At 39.7% G+C, this 15,546-nt stretch overlaps 1 protein-coding gene across 8 annotated transcripts in view; it reads right to left on the reverse strand.

Annotated features, from left to right (window-relative positions):
- Window positions 1–15,546, reverse strand: part of pik3c2b (phosphatidylinositol-4-phosphate 3-kinase, catalytic subunit type 2 beta) — a 382,245-nt gene that overhangs the window by 34,383 nt on the left and 332,316 nt on the right. For 5 of the 8 annotated variants that reach the window (XM_077501846.1, XM_077501845.1, XM_077501849.1 and 2 more), the window contains 4 exons: window positions 14,267–14,468; window positions 14,055–14,179; window positions 13,872–13,989; window positions 12,801–12,873 (listed from right to left, as the gene is read on the reverse strand). In XM_077501846.1, the coding sequence (XP_077357972.1) occupies window positions 12,801–12,873; window positions 13,872–13,989; window positions 14,055–14,179; window positions 14,267–14,468 (518 nt within the window). The remainder of the gene's footprint in view (window positions 1–12,800; window positions 12,874–13,871; window positions 13,990–14,054; window positions 14,180–14,266; window positions 14,469–15,546) is intronic. The other 3 variants (XM_077501844.1, XM_077501843.1, XM_077501848.1) reach the window with 1 other exon arrangement.

A 15,546-nucleotide genomic window follows, 5' to 3' on the forward strand; every position in this document is an offset into this window, starting at 1 on the left:
TACCGATTTTATATAATCTCTTTCGAGATCTTGGTCAATTTAGGCCATATTGGGTGTCTTTAATTCAACAATTCCATGAAGAAGCCTCCCTGAGAGGAGAAATGAGAGAAAGGATTAGAAAATTGGAAAAAGGAATCGCGGAAGCAGAAGCCAAGATACAGAGGTCCAACCAAACCCCCGTGAATTTTGAACAGGAGAAGCCACCAGGACCCTCGACGGCCCTGTTGTTTGATTATCAAGAGTTTTTACGAAATCAGATGCAAGAAAGATTGGCTGAATTGCGGGCCAGACATGATGAAGATAAGTAGTCAAAAGAAAAAAAAAGAAGCTAGGAAAATTATCAATAAATTAAAAAACTCGCCTATTTTAAAAGAAAATAATTTTTTTGTAAAAAGATAAGATAATTGTGTAATGAAAGCCAACCCCCTGGAAAGGGAGGAGGAGCTAAGGAGATGTTAAAACGCAACAGTTTTTAAAGGACAAGACCAAAAGGAGAAAGCATGAAACGGAGCTAAAAGATGGAGGGAGAACGAGGATGGAATCCGCCTGGATACGGAACCCCGATGTATGACCTACCTCGACCTACGACTCTGAACTTGCCTCACCCCCTGACTTTAGAGGTAGGAGAAGGGCCGCATGTCTACTACAATGGAGGAACAATTACACACCAGCCGAAGCGCAGAAAGACAGAGAACTATTATGAGACTCCAGTGAATGAAGATCCACCGGATACAGTTTATGAACAACCTGAAGTTCAACCTGAAGCTGACAGAGTGTACATCAACATTCGTGTCGACCGCCAGAGACCAAATTGGAGGTATGGAAGAGTTTTGGTGACTATCCAACTTTGTGTCATGGTAATATTTTTGATATATTATTTGATGAGACAAAAATCTAGCATCGCTGGCACAGCCCCGATTAATCCCCTCGACCTGGTAGAAATACGACATGGCACCACTAAAGTAATCAACCAGACGTGCTGGAAAGTGGAAGTGAAGCATGTTTGTGAAGAATGGAGAAGGGAGAAGGGAGCCTGCGGTGCTGGCGAGGAAAAACCCTGTGAGGTGGGATGGAGAAGGGAGAAGATAGCAGTAATAAATTCCTATCTTCGCACCTTCAACATCACAGATTATAATGAAAACCTGGAGGTTTTGAGAAGAAGTACTACATATCCTGCAAAATCAAAAAGCGAGTGTGTACATCCAGTGATTCTACGAGTTGATAACACAACAAGCGACTTTACAGTCAATATTACTTTGTTATGCCTGGAGAAGCAAGAACAAAGAATGATCAGAAAGAACTGGGTCCAGATCGGGAAGGAGGAACCTGCATGGTATCTCAGTGAATATTGTGCAGGACTGCCAGATGCAACAGGTGGATATTGGGTGAAGACGGATTATGGTGCCCCTGACTTCACCTACCCCGCGGCCCCACGGAATGACACTTGTATCGAATTTCGCCCGGCATGGGAACCATGTTGGAACTGTATAACCTTTCGGTGCGAGGAGCCAGGGACCAACGGGACCACTGATTACCTGCCAGGTACTCCTACTCCATCATCAGGTAGGCCACCTGAATGTTTTTAAGCTATTTGGGTTTGTAAAATTTGAAAAGCTTGTGTCAATATCACAGAAAAATTAGTAATAACGCGATGACCAGGATGTAAGTTAATGTTAGAAAAGGCCCAGTCGTATAATAGTAGTCATTGTGATTGGAATATGATGAAATATTGTTTTGAGACCTATCATATGTTTTGTTATACAGATGAGGGTAAGAGAATTATAATTTTTGAAATAAGGCTTAGGGGTGATGTAAGTTGAATCCTGAGTCCCTGAGGAAATGTATTAGATCAAAAGGAAATAGTAGTGAAACATGAAGTATGGCTAAATGATTTTTTTTTATGGATATGGGAAAGAGGTATAGTGATATTGAAATTAATCTTTAATAACACTTTGGGAATAAATGTGTTAAAAGTAGTATGGGCACGGATGTGGGCTCAACGTATTCCTGCACCGGATGATTTATATAATGTCCCAAAAGGTGACTTTGATAAAATTGACCAATGGTAGGATTGAGAATGATCCCTGATTTTGTTATGCAGACCTTAGAAGGTCACGCATTTAGGAAGACCCTTTGTAAGGGGGATATAGTTATAGGGTTTGATTGGTTGGGATTTAATAAGATCTATGGCCCTGGCACTAGTGATGTGGTTTTTGGGTTGAATCCCTAAAGGTGGATGAGTGGTTTATAAACGGCGTGTCAGTAAGTGTATTGATGACGTACGTGGTGACGTTTGAAGCCCCATGAAGCAGGTGTATCACGTGATTGACTCAGGGAATGATTAGCTAGGTTTGCTATGGATTCCCCACTATTTTTTTTTGGGTCCCTTATTGTGATATATATTTTTTTGTTTTTGCATTTGATTCGAGTTTTTGTGATGGAACTAGCAAGAAAGAGATTTTTTTGGTTGGGTGCATTTTGAGCAGATCTCACCTTAGAAGGTAATGCACTGCAATTGTGGTATTATTTTAATGATAAAATGAAATAAAAGGAGACAACACATAAAATTTATATTTTTGTCTGTAGTTGAAAGTCCCCTTTAGTCTTGGAATCACAGAAATATATGTGTCCAAATTTTATATAAACTTGTTATTTTATATCGATGTATCCCTGTGTTATCAGTAACATGTGAAAGATTTTTTTTTTTTTAAGCAGGTGAAAATTTTTGTAAAACAAACAAGCCGCCGGAGTCCAAAAACTTTGGAAAACATATTGTTTTTAAATAGAAATGAATAAGGATTTTATTTTATCCTATTTTATATTTTTGTTTGTTGTATAAGTGTAAACATAGACAAAGTAATATAGAATAATTTATGTTAAAACACTTTTTAAAAAATATATTTTTGTTTTTAAAGCATGATATATATCCCACCATTTTATTGCATGCACCAAGCATGTTATATATTTTTTGTCCACATGATGGCGTAGTCAAGGAAATTAATCATCTTGAAGCCCCGACGTGTGTGTGAAGCATTTTATAGTAGGACTTCACTGTTTTACGGGGTTTTATTTTGCCATCACTATCTTGCACCTGCCACGAATTTGTTGAAAGATGGCTGCATTGTGGACGCAGTGATGAATATAATCATAAGGAGAAGTATGGTTCCTGCTAGTGTCAGGAATTGTCCTGTCAGCGGTTGCAGTTATCAAAAGAGGGACCTTGGCATTATCTGCCCACCAAAATTATAAAGACAAAACCTTACCAAATAAGGTTAAAATTCAGTTATTGGCCAACGAGCTGCAGAAAAAATGGGGGGGCCAACTAATGGGAAACTATTGAGAAGTAAGGATGGGCATCAGAAAAGGGTGGGATCGACCAGATCCTAAATAAGACGCCCTAGCCCTGAGTTCCTCACTTCTCATTGAAACCTTTTGGTGGAACAGTAAACATCAACTAACCATGGCTTGTAATGCTCCGGGGAAAGGCATCATTGGGAGACCAGGCGCTCTGCAAAATGTGAGTAATAAAGTGGAATATTGAATAATTTTTATAATATGGCTTTTTTATTGTTGTGTCGGATATAGCGAGCAACTAAATTAATAGTTTGGGGAATAATTTTAATTCTCCTTTGGTTATGTCTGGTCGGCCACTTGGTTTTAGTAAATTGGGTTTTTATCTATGTATTTTTTTTTATTTTACTCTCCCGCCAAGAGGTTCCGCTACTCGGAAGAGCGACCATATTCTCGCTCTCCCGTAGTAGAGGTGTTCTGCATTGATGGAGTAGATGCGGATGGAAACTTAGATCAAGATCAGAATGTATATATTGGGAGCCGCAATATTTTAGGTTTCCCTCGGGTCTAAGAATTGTCGAATTTTGTTTATGTGTTTAACAGGATAACCAAGATAAGCCGCAGTGTGTCTTCTGTGGGAGTGACCTCCTCACATCCGCTTGGGTGGTGGGGGATGTGTATTATGGTCATTGTTGTTACCCGTTGCCCGCGGAGGATGAGAGAAGAGAAATGTGGCTCATCCCAGACGGGCTTTTTCTAAACTTCGTCAGTGATTTTTTTATTGATATCCAGTGTGGTTCCTGGGTGTGGCCTGGCTTTGCTGACCTCGCGGGTTCAAGTAAGTTTGAAGGTTTGGTTCAAAGTCGCTTGAAAGAAATACGTTATCATGTTAACAATGAGGGTGAACTCATTGGGAGAACTTTCCCTTTAATGCGTATGATATGGCGCCTGCCTGACGGTACTCGGCGCTTGACATTCAACACCTTGGCTGGCTTTTGTGCAGCCGCCACCCCGTTGAGACAGGTCGGATCCAGTCGGGTTGAGGATGAGTGGCCCTACGAGCCTGTAACGCCCACTTCGCCCTTCCTGGACCGGGTTGACGAGCCTGGGGAACCCAGTGCCGCCCGACGGGATGCTCCAGTTGGTATGCCACTGTCGAGAACACCCTCCCCCACGGTTTCATCGACCACTGATGACCTGGAGGGTGTGCCAGGCGAGGATGGGGGTGGAACGGGGTCATCTCCCTCCCTGATGATAAGGGAACTAGGCCTATGGTCTCCTCTTACTGACCCTCCGTCAGACACCTTGCATTCTGAATCCCCGGTGTCTCCGTTGTCGGATGACATGGGGGGGTTGGATGGGGGTGACTGGTTGGAGCTGGGTGACGGGCTCGCGAGGTTGATCGGTTTAGACACCATTGATCTCTAGGCGGGGGTGTTGAGTTGAGTAGATTGAGTAGGGTCAGATGAAACGCCATATCATGTAAAATGAGATAACAAATTAATGGGCTCGACTCAATTCTTAGTTAGAGACCAATTGGTGTCTATAGGACTGATAATTATTCTTTGGCCTCTGGGTGTAGTTCCTCAAAGTAACCACCAGATGCCGCCAAACCTGTACAACTAGGCCGCCCACTCAGCATTGCCCGGACATTCCATATAAGGGCCAGATATAAATTAGTGTAAATAAACGATATCCTGAATTAAGTAATAATACACACAACACAATCTATATTCGACAATTGATAACCTGATTTATGGAGCAATGTTTACAGCACATTGAGCCCAACTATGAAGTTTTGCTGTCTTTTCTTTTTTTCTTCTTTTCTTTTATTTACAAGCGATACTGTCTTTTATCGCTGATAATATTGCTGTAACTGCATTGAAAAGATTAACTGTATGTATTCTTCTCTCAACATGACATATAAGATGTGAAACAGAAATTAGAATTAACCTGTTAAGTTCCCTGAGAGAATTTGGGATTTAACATGTCATGTATATATATGTTATTCATGCTTGCTTAATTAATATATATATGATTTTATTGATTTTAACGTTTATCATTGTCGAATAGAGCTGAAGACCTTTGACATATGATCATGACTCAGCTGTGAAGGACTTATGACTCATCTATGGAAAATTACTGAGAATGAGTCTCAACAAGTGCGCATTGATATGAGGAGATGCGGAAGGACACTCACCGGAAGAAATCAGTGATATGACCCAAGGTGATAAAAAGTCATCACCAGCTGGGATCGACGCCCTTTTTCCCTGCGATGTGGTCTGGATGGAGTGCATTCCTGAAGATGGATTTATGGCTGTTTGAGGACTTACGATTTTTTTACGAAGGACTTATAGCCGTGAATGGAATTTTCTTCAATGATTGGGTGAAGTACAAAACTTTTATCAATAATGATGTATAATAGGAAGATATGAATGACTAATCGCGAGTTAGGGTGGGGGCCATTTAATACACTCTCATATCTTTAAATTATTTTTAGCCAAAAACATCTTATTGTGAATCAGGTCTTAAGCTTTTCCGAGAAATGATCAATCTTAGAAAGCTTTTGTAAAAGGTTATATTATTCTTGATTTCCTGTTTTTATTTTATTTTGATTGATTTAAGGTTTTATCATTAAATGTGATTTTTATGATTAATATTGGTTGTCTTATTATTGTCAATAAAATTGTTTAAAAGACAATGTTTGAATCAATCATTTTATTGTTTTGTCTTTATTTTATTTGGTTTTGGTTTTATTTTTTTTGGACATTTTATAAGACCAAATAAAATGATTGAAAAACTAATTGTGATTTAATTAGTTTGTTTGGTTTGTTTTAACTTTTATTTTATTTGTTTGGACGTTTTATAAGTCCAAGGTCGTTTTATAAGACCTTATTATTTGTCTTTGAGTTTATTTTTATTTTTGGACGTTTTATAAGTCCAAGGTCATTTTATAAGACCAAATAAAATAATTGAAAAACCAGTTGTGAATTAATTATTAGGGCCCGAGCAGCGACCGCTGCGAGGTCCCTATTGTTTTTGTAAAAATTATTATTATTATTATTATTATTATTATTATTCTTCTTCTTTATTCTCCGCAAATGATCGCGATTTTGGGTACCTAAACATTCACGAAAACTCACCGAACTTTGCACACTCCTCAGGCCCGGCGAAAAATTTTATATTATTAAGTCGTCATAACAATGCGACTCGATAGCGCCCCCTAGCGTAGAAAAATAAAAACCAAGCCCGGCACGTTTGAGCTAGAGCAACAAAAATTGGCAGGCACGTGTAGCACCCCGAGACGCACAAAAAAGTCTATTGGGACCATGTAGCTTAAATGTACAGGAAGTGAGCTATGAATTTTTTTATGTCCAATTTTGGCCTATTTTGGCACATTCACTGTGGTCATGCTTTTTCCCACTTTGCAAACATTTTTCATCCAATTGACTTCAAACTTGGCATTTATCATCTCAAGACCTGAGAGAAAAACTGGGCAAAACATCTTGCCTTTTTGAAATACTATATGACGGGGGCGGGGCATCAAATATTGCCTTTAAAATTTCATTTGTCCAGAAAGAGCAAATGCTTAATAACTCCCATGTTCAAGCTCCAAAAAATCTCAAACTTCTCAGGCAACGTAATAGTCACGGCCTGAAAACATCTATATGATAAAATTCAGTTATACATATAGCACCACCTAGTGGTAACAATAAATGTCATACTTTACGTTTTTAGCTACTGCGCTTAGCTCGTTGAAGGGATCCAGTTGAAAGTTGGTCAGAAAATCCTTAAGATGTTGATCATGCCCCACACCGAATATTGTAACTTTTCGCCAAAGGGCGTGGCCGCTACGGTGACGCAAAGTCTGAAGATTTTTCGTGAAAATAAAAGCTGCATTAACTTGACCGAGATGATCCTATCTTCTCAATATTTCACACATTTGATGAGAGTCCAGCCCTAAAGACATCTACTGACTTATATTTCATCTAACTGATAGCGCCACCTAGTGGCAATTTTTTTTATTACAAATTTTCTTCTACGTTTTTCTCCAAACACGTTAACTGGACCTACCTCATATTTGCTCAGATGAGGGTTTCGGCCTTCATGATGTCACAACACGAAGTTTGTGAGTTTTCGCGAATTGCTGTGGGTGTGGCTAAGCGCTGTTCGCCAAGAAAACAACGCCAGTTTTGAGGGTCTAAACATGCACAGAAACTCATGAAACTTGGCACACACATCTGGCCTGGTAAAATGAGCAATATTTTATTGTTGATTGTGCTATTTTTACAAAAATGACTCAATAGCGCCCCCTAGAAGTTTTTAACGAAGCAGCCCCGGTTGTACGTTTAAGCAAGAACGACGAATATTTTTAGGTGTATGAGGGAGCCCAAGACCTACAAAAAAGTCTCTTGGACCCATATGCTAAAATGAACAGGAAGTGAGCTATGAATTTTTGAATGTCCCATTTTGGACAATTTTTGCACATTCACAGGGCGCAGACTTTTGCCCACTTCTCCTACACGTTTCATCTGACTGAGTTAAGACTTGACCTGGACCATGTCAAGACCTGAGCCAACGACAGGGGGAAAAATCTTGACCTTTCGAAATACTATATGATGAAGGCGGGGCATCAAAATTTGTGTTTCGCACTGAAAAAGGATATGCTTAATAACTCCCCGGTACATGCTCCAAAAAATCCCAAACTTGACATGTATGTTTATCGTCAAGGCCTGAAGCTATCTCTATGACAACATTCAGTTATATATGCAGCGCCACCTAGCCCTTGAGGCATAAAAAAAAAATACCCCACATACGGTATTTTGTACAAAAAATGTAAACTCATTCTAAGTGTGATAACTAAGTCATTTATGAATATTCTTTTAGTTTCCACCACTCAAAATGTTCACTGGCATCAGACTTATCCAAACATATATATATTTTTATTTATTTTTGATAGCCTCTGTGGACATTAAAAGCAATATCGTGAATGAAGGATATGCTTAATAACTCCACGGTACATGCTCCAAAAAAAATCCCACACTTGACATGTATGCTTATAATCAAGGCCTGAAGGTATCTCGATGACAACATTCAGTTATAAATACAGCGCCACCTAGCCCTTGAGGCTTATATAAAAAAAAAAACCCACATACGGTATTTTGTACAAAAAAAATTAAACTCATTCTAAGTGTGATGACTAAGTCATTTCTGAATATTCTTTTAGTTTCCACCACTCAAATTGTTCACTGGCTTCACACCGATCCAAACGTATGTACGTTTCCATTTTGTTTTATTCATTTTTGATTGCCCCTTTGGACAATAAAAGTAACATTGTGCAATGAGTACAACGAGCGATGATGTATATATACACTTTTACAAAAAATACCAATCAGGGCAACTCATTGCCTAAAAATAAAAAAGGACGCTGATTTTTGCAGGTCTTAACAATCACCAAAACCCGTTGAGCTTGACACACACTGGCAAAAAAATATTCTACATGTAAAGGTTTATTATGCCATTTTCAAAGAAATTTTGCTTCCAATATGCCAGTACCCCAACGTGCCAGTACCCCAACGTGCCAGTACCCTAACGTGCAAGTACCCCAACGTGCAAGGACTCCAACGTGGCCCAGGCTGCGAGGGCCCTTTATAGCTGCTCGCAGCTCTAGTTTTATTTGTTTCTTTTTAATTTTTATTTTGGACATTTTATAAGTCCGCATCATTATTATTTTTTTCCTCCTCCAAGAAGGACAACAGCATCGGACTTTTGGAAGAAGGTAAGTGTATTTGAATAACCTCTAACCAATGCTTCCATCTGTATTAATAAGTCAAATACTCCTGCTTGATAAGTAACAAATCCGTATGATCCTTACAAGGATTATTAAATGACTAGGTCATTAACAAATGCAAACAACTCATAGAAGTGGAGCTGCCAATGTAAGTGAGGTGGTCATACTATTGGTCCTGGGCTCTGTGTGTGTGGTTACTCACTCAGGATTGATAGATGGATGAAAACGGATTGGCCTCATGATAAGAAGACAGTGAACAAACCTAGGTGAATCCACTTTGATATATCGGCTTATCTAATTCCCGTCTCCTCACGCTGACGCCTTAGAGCTGGTGAGGAAAAAGGGGAATTTCTAACCCTTTAATTGGAGAGTCGATCAGGACATATTTCCCGATTTAAGTCCTGCGGGTAAGCGGAAGTTGACACTTGCAAACATGCTTCCAGGCAAAGGAATCGAAATATGATTTGAGAGAGAAACTTGTGTTTGTTCAGAGATGTGTTAGAACTACACTGAAGTCATTTTCGATCTCCTGTACGGGTGTAAAATTATGGAATTCATTAGATTGGGGACTAACTGGAACACAGACACTAGCTGGATTTAAGAAAAAATATAAAGAATTGGTATTAATTAGTTACAATGAAGAAAATGTTTAACCTGTCTTTTGTTAAATTTTATGTGGGAGAGCAATAACTCTTGTGTTAAAAACAAGGAGGGAGCTGCAACACAGAAATGTAAACACGTCTGACTATGTTGTTGAAGTGCAAGGACATTTAATCTTGAATCATTTGAAAACAGCATCTGTGCTGAGTGCTGAGAAAAGGACACTCTGCTCCAAAAACTTTCAACAAACCAGTATGGATCTAATTAGCTGGTCTCTAAGTGCGTTTGACAAAATCTTTTTTACGATGAGACCTGGACCTACTGAGCGTTCATGTCCAAGTGGAACTCACATGTCTGGATATGCTGAAGATTCCTGGGCTAAGTGGAGATCATTGTGTCTGACGCTGTTGGAGATTCGAGGACGTGGAGGACGTATACCTGCTGGCTGTGCTGGTGGTTATGCTGATGCTGCTGGGGATTGGATCCCACTGGTTGTTTCGTACACTACACAAAATGTCTGATCGCCAGAAGAATGCAGAGGGAATGGCTGAGGCCACCCTGAGAGCCATCACTGGCGTGCAAGCCGGCCGAACTAAGGCCTGTGATGACACTTCTCTGGTGAAAAACGACCTTGCAGCACTCAACCTTGCTATGAACGGAATGAGGAGAGACATGGCCACAAGGTTGCTTGAACTGGAGAAAAAAGTCGCGATGAACCAAAATCGTGATGAAGACGGATCTGAGTGAAGGAGGTGTCGGACACATGGTTTTCACTATGCCCAGTTATCTAAAGCTGCTGGACTGTGATAATCCACATGGTACTAATCAACAAGTGATCAACAAACTATTGAACTACATGCGATCAAATCACTGGTGAAGATGAACTGATTGAACTTTCAATAATCCATTTGGCTGAATCAAAAGTCTCCGAATGTAATCAACTGATAATTAACTTAATGGACTTGATGAACTGAGTGAAATTTTATCATCTCTGCTGATTCTTAACTATTACTACTTGATTTTATGCGTCCTAGTTTAGTATGGGGGCGGGAATTTATAAGCTTTATGCTTCTTCCTGCCAGCCCTTTTTCTTTTCGGTTATTATATGTCAAAATTGTATGATGAAATGTTTGATTGTCACAAGGCTGTCCGAAAGGAAAAATGAACAAATAAATCAAATCAAATCAAATCAAATATAGAATTTTGGATGCAGCATCTTGTGTCTTGCTCGTGCACGACATTCACTGATATGTGACATGTTCACTGCATGCCGATCTAAGATATCCTATTGGCCCTTGAATGCTCTGAACCAATGGCAGGACAGCTTTTTCATGTTGAGGAAAAAAAAACTCAAGTATCGGTATGGTATCGGTATCGGACGATACTGCAAAGCTGGGTATCGGTATCGGGAGCCAAAAACGGTATCGGAACAACACTAGTTGGAAGTAAACGTATCGGCATGTTACTTGTGAGTACTCACCGATACTAGGGATGTAACAATATCCAAATATCACGTTACAATATTATCACGACATGAAGGCCACAATACGATAATTAAAACAATATTGTGGGGAGGTTGGCGATATAAAAAGGTCACAATCTTGTAAAAAAATAAAAAATAAAAAATCACACAATATTATGCTTTTGTACTAACAGCAATCTCTAATAATTAATATTGAGGCATTTGCTAATGCAAGCGCATATTGGGTTCCTCCACACACTGATTCGCTTCACAAGCATAGTACGTTCCCCTTCATCTGATGAAGAGTGTGGATTTTAAACATAGAAAAGGCCAAAACATGCCTTGTGAAAATTAAACTGCACTAATAAACTGGCCACCAGGGGGGGGCTAAAACAGCACGAATGGAAATCAACCTGACTTTTTTTTTTTTTTTTAACATTTGAGCTGCTGTTAACTCATTCACTCCCAGCCATTTTCACAGAAGCAATCCCGTTCGCTCCCAGCTGTTTTACTGAATTTTGACTCATTTTGCAAGGCCCACAGAATATTGTGTTCTATTGCTATGAAAGCATGGAACCTATCAAAAGAAAGATAAAAGTCTCTCCTTTCATCAGAAAAAAGTATCACTCTATCTGTTTCTGTTTTGCAGCAATTAGCATTAGAAGAGCGCTAAGTCGCATCAGTTTTCACAAATCTATTTAAAATTGTAAGTGAGCTTTTTTTCTACATGGCTCTGGTTGATCTCCTTTGCTCTGCTGCCACCTGCTGGCCGTTTGTGTACCTACCTAACTACCATTTCTGCAACCGTTCTTTGCAGTTGAGAGGTTGCATCATGGCCTTCTGTTTGCGCTAGCATTAAAAAAAAAAAAAAAAAAAAAAAAAAAAAGTAACAATTCGTCTTTGGGACACTTAAAACATTTAAAAAAAAAACAAAACGTATTTACACGTTATTGGGAGCAAATGAGTTAATATCATGACATAATGGCGACGATATATTGTGGCACTTTTAATATCACAATATCACGATATTGCCGTAATCGTTACATCCCTAACCGATACCACTGTTTTAATGCAGTATCGGCGCCTCTGCTGATACCTTTTTTGCTTCAGAGGAAAATAAAACAAAAATTAAAATAGAAGCCATTCATTGAGACAATAATGATAACTAAAATTGACAATTTTGTCAATGACTAAAACGAAAATGAAAACAACACAGTGAGGAAAATTCACACAATCCAATCAGAAGGAATCAAACGCCGGTGGGAGAAATGAACTACAGTTACAAATAGGTGTGTTATCATTTTCTGTATAAAAGTTGAAATGTATGCTGAAGGAAAATAGTAACTAAACTGACAATTTAGTCGACTAAAATTGCTCTTTTTTTCGACTAAAATTGGATTCCAACTAAAATACAATGAGATGACTAAATTATGATTAAAACTTGAATGAATTTTCATCAAAAGACTATAACTAAAACACAATTCAAATTTCTTGTCAAAATGAACACTGGCAGGAGACTTGCATATTGACTGACTTTTTCTTCCTGCAATCTTGCATATGAAATCAATAATGTTTATTGGTCCACTGGTGCACTTTAAACCCTGCAAGTCCATGCGCATGTGTCAACACGTGTTTGAGTATCGCGGACGTGCACACCTGTTTTGTTGTTGCTTGGCACCGGCCGCTCGTCTCTCGGGAGAGGGTGGAAGAACGTGTACACCAGATCGCACTGTGCGCACACGCACACGCACACGCACACACACACACACACACACACACACACACACACGCACACGATCATGTTCTGCTATCAGTAAATATTTGTTGATGCATGCTGAAAGTGGAAAGACCTGATACAGCACAGCTGAACCCGCCCTGACTCGGTGTGTGCGTGTGTAAAGCTGATATGACATGAGCACTTCTGAGAAATGCTGTGTGTGTGTGCGTGTGTGTGTAATGGAAACGTAATGTTCCAACAGAGTTGAGAGGTCAAGTACGCTAATATGCTAACGTCCCTGATGCTAACTGGAATTTCTGAAACAGCAGCAAAAGTCACTCTCGTGTTTACATTTGCACTTTCAAGCCATTTCTTAATTTTCATGCACTCCATAACAAGAAAATATTTTTGCAAAGTTTCATTTTACATTATTATATATTATTATTACTACATGGCATTACAATTTCTTTTTACAAATGTTGCAAAAATCTTGTCCTGCATTTGATTGCTTTCCATCACATTGCCTGGTGGTGTGAATGCAGACATTCAGACAACAGCCGAAACCAAACGGTGGCTCCGCCCCTCCCAAAGGTGACTCCACCCATTGTCTTTCCACCCAGCTGACATTATCACTACGACAACCGCAAACTTTAAGCATTTTTGGCTTCATGGATGGAAAGAGAGGAAAACTTTTTTTCTGGACAATGAGGACATCTTTTGTAAAAAAAATAAAAAAAATAAAAAAAATAAATAAATAAAAAAAATAAATATAAAAAAGTCACACTTTTAATTTAGCTGTCAATATTGGACTGGTGTTCCCTCAAGTTTGACTTTAATGTGCTAACTTCCAAATTATATAAAAAAAAAAGAAAAAGAAAAAGAAAAAAACACACACACAAAAAAAAAAGTCTTTATTCTTGTGAAGACGGCAACTGTGGCATTTCCGGGCAAAAATGTTGCCAACATCCTTCTTTCACTTTTGCGCACGTGCGTGTTGTGGTGTAACCGACCTGCGCCACGTCTGTGGCGGCGTGGACCAGGTGCCACACGTAACCGTTGAGCTCGTCCTTGCGCCGCTCCGCCGCCGCCTCGCCGCGGGAACGGCCTATTGCCAAGCGGCTGGGGAAGCTGGACAAGTGCCAAAAAGATGCAGGTGAGCGAATGCGCGCGTGTGTGCATGCGCGCACGCGTACCTGGGCAGCTTGGAGGCGGGGAAGATGAGGCGGAGCTTGCTGTGAAGTTCCTGAAACTCTTCAAAGGTCCTCTGCACCAACTGCGGCTCCTGCTGGCCGTCACGCTCCACCTTCACCACGTAGCTCTGAAAGACAGCGCACGGGTGTCACCGCGGCAACCGGGTGGGTGTGTCCGCCGGCCAAAAGGAGGAGGAGGAGCGTGCGCCACTGACGTGAGCTTTCCCGCCGGCGCTGGCGCGCACGTGCGCGCACACGTAGAGACTCCGGATGGCGCCGTCGCTCTTGGCCGAGTGCACGCGCGGCGCAAACGACAGCGACGGCGCGTCCTCGCCGCACGCAAACTTCATCTGCGCCAGATTGTGGAGGAAGAAGTTCAGTTTGGTCGCCACGCTGCCCAGGCTCGACTCGATCAACCTGACACGTATGCACACACGCACACCAAGGTTATTCGAGTTAATTGAAACTAATGAAAAAAATGAAACTAAAATTCAAAAAACAATTTCATTAACAAAATAAAAAACGACAATGCTTTTTAGAAAAACAAAAACTGAAACTACTTTTCATGTTTACAAAAAGGAGAGTTCACGCAACTCTCTTTGTATATGTAACAAGGTACAACATACTCTTTTTGAACCATATGCTAAATCTAACAGGAAGTCCGCCATTTTGATTTATTTTGGAACGTGTTGCCATTTTTTTGGCCATTTCAAAGGGGTCTTATTTTAACGAACTCCTCCGACAGAGTTGATACGATCATCTTCAAACTTGGTGTGATTTATCTTAAGATGTTGAAGATGAAAAGTTATTGAAAGCTTTTTATTTCATTGCACGCTTTTGCCGCTGTTGTTTGCAAAGGAAAAAGAATCCTTCTTAATGAAGAATTCCCAGTTGTACAAAGCAGCTAGAGCTACAAAAAATTGGAGACATATGTAACAGTCCACGATGTACAAAAAATCTGGAAGCATATGCTAAACCAAACAGGAAGTCCACCATTTTGACTTACGTTGGGATTTGTAGCTATTTTTTGTGGCCTTTTTTAGGGGTCATATTTTAACAAACTCCTCCTACAAAATTTATCCGACCGTCTTCAAACTTGGTATGTTTCATCTTAAGATGTTTAAGATGCAAAGTTATAAAAAGTTTTTTTATTTTACACAGTTGCCATAGCGATGAATTGTTTCCAAGATAAACAATGCTTATTCTGAGTCTCAACATCTGTGAACACTCCTGAAACTTTGCACACACATCAAACCTGTCATGAACATGAATATTTTAGAGATTTCTTTTGCAATTTTCAATGAATGGCTCAATAGCGCCCTCTAGACATTTTTATGAAGCTTTTCCAATTGTATGATTAAGCTAGATTTGTGAAAATTAGGACAGATACCTATTAGCCGAAGAAATACGAAAAAGTATTATATTGCCATTTGCTAAACCTAACAGGAAGTCCACCATTTTGATTTTATTTTGGGAACTGTACACCAGATGGATA

Source organism: Festucalex cinctus, chromosome 17, assembly GCF_051991245.1.
Source record: "Festucalex cinctus isolate MCC-2025b chromosome 17, RoL_Fcin_1.0, whole genome shotgun sequence".
Lineage (NCBI taxonomy): Eukaryota > Metazoa > Chordata > Actinopteri > Syngnathiformes > Syngnathidae > Festucalex > Festucalex cinctus.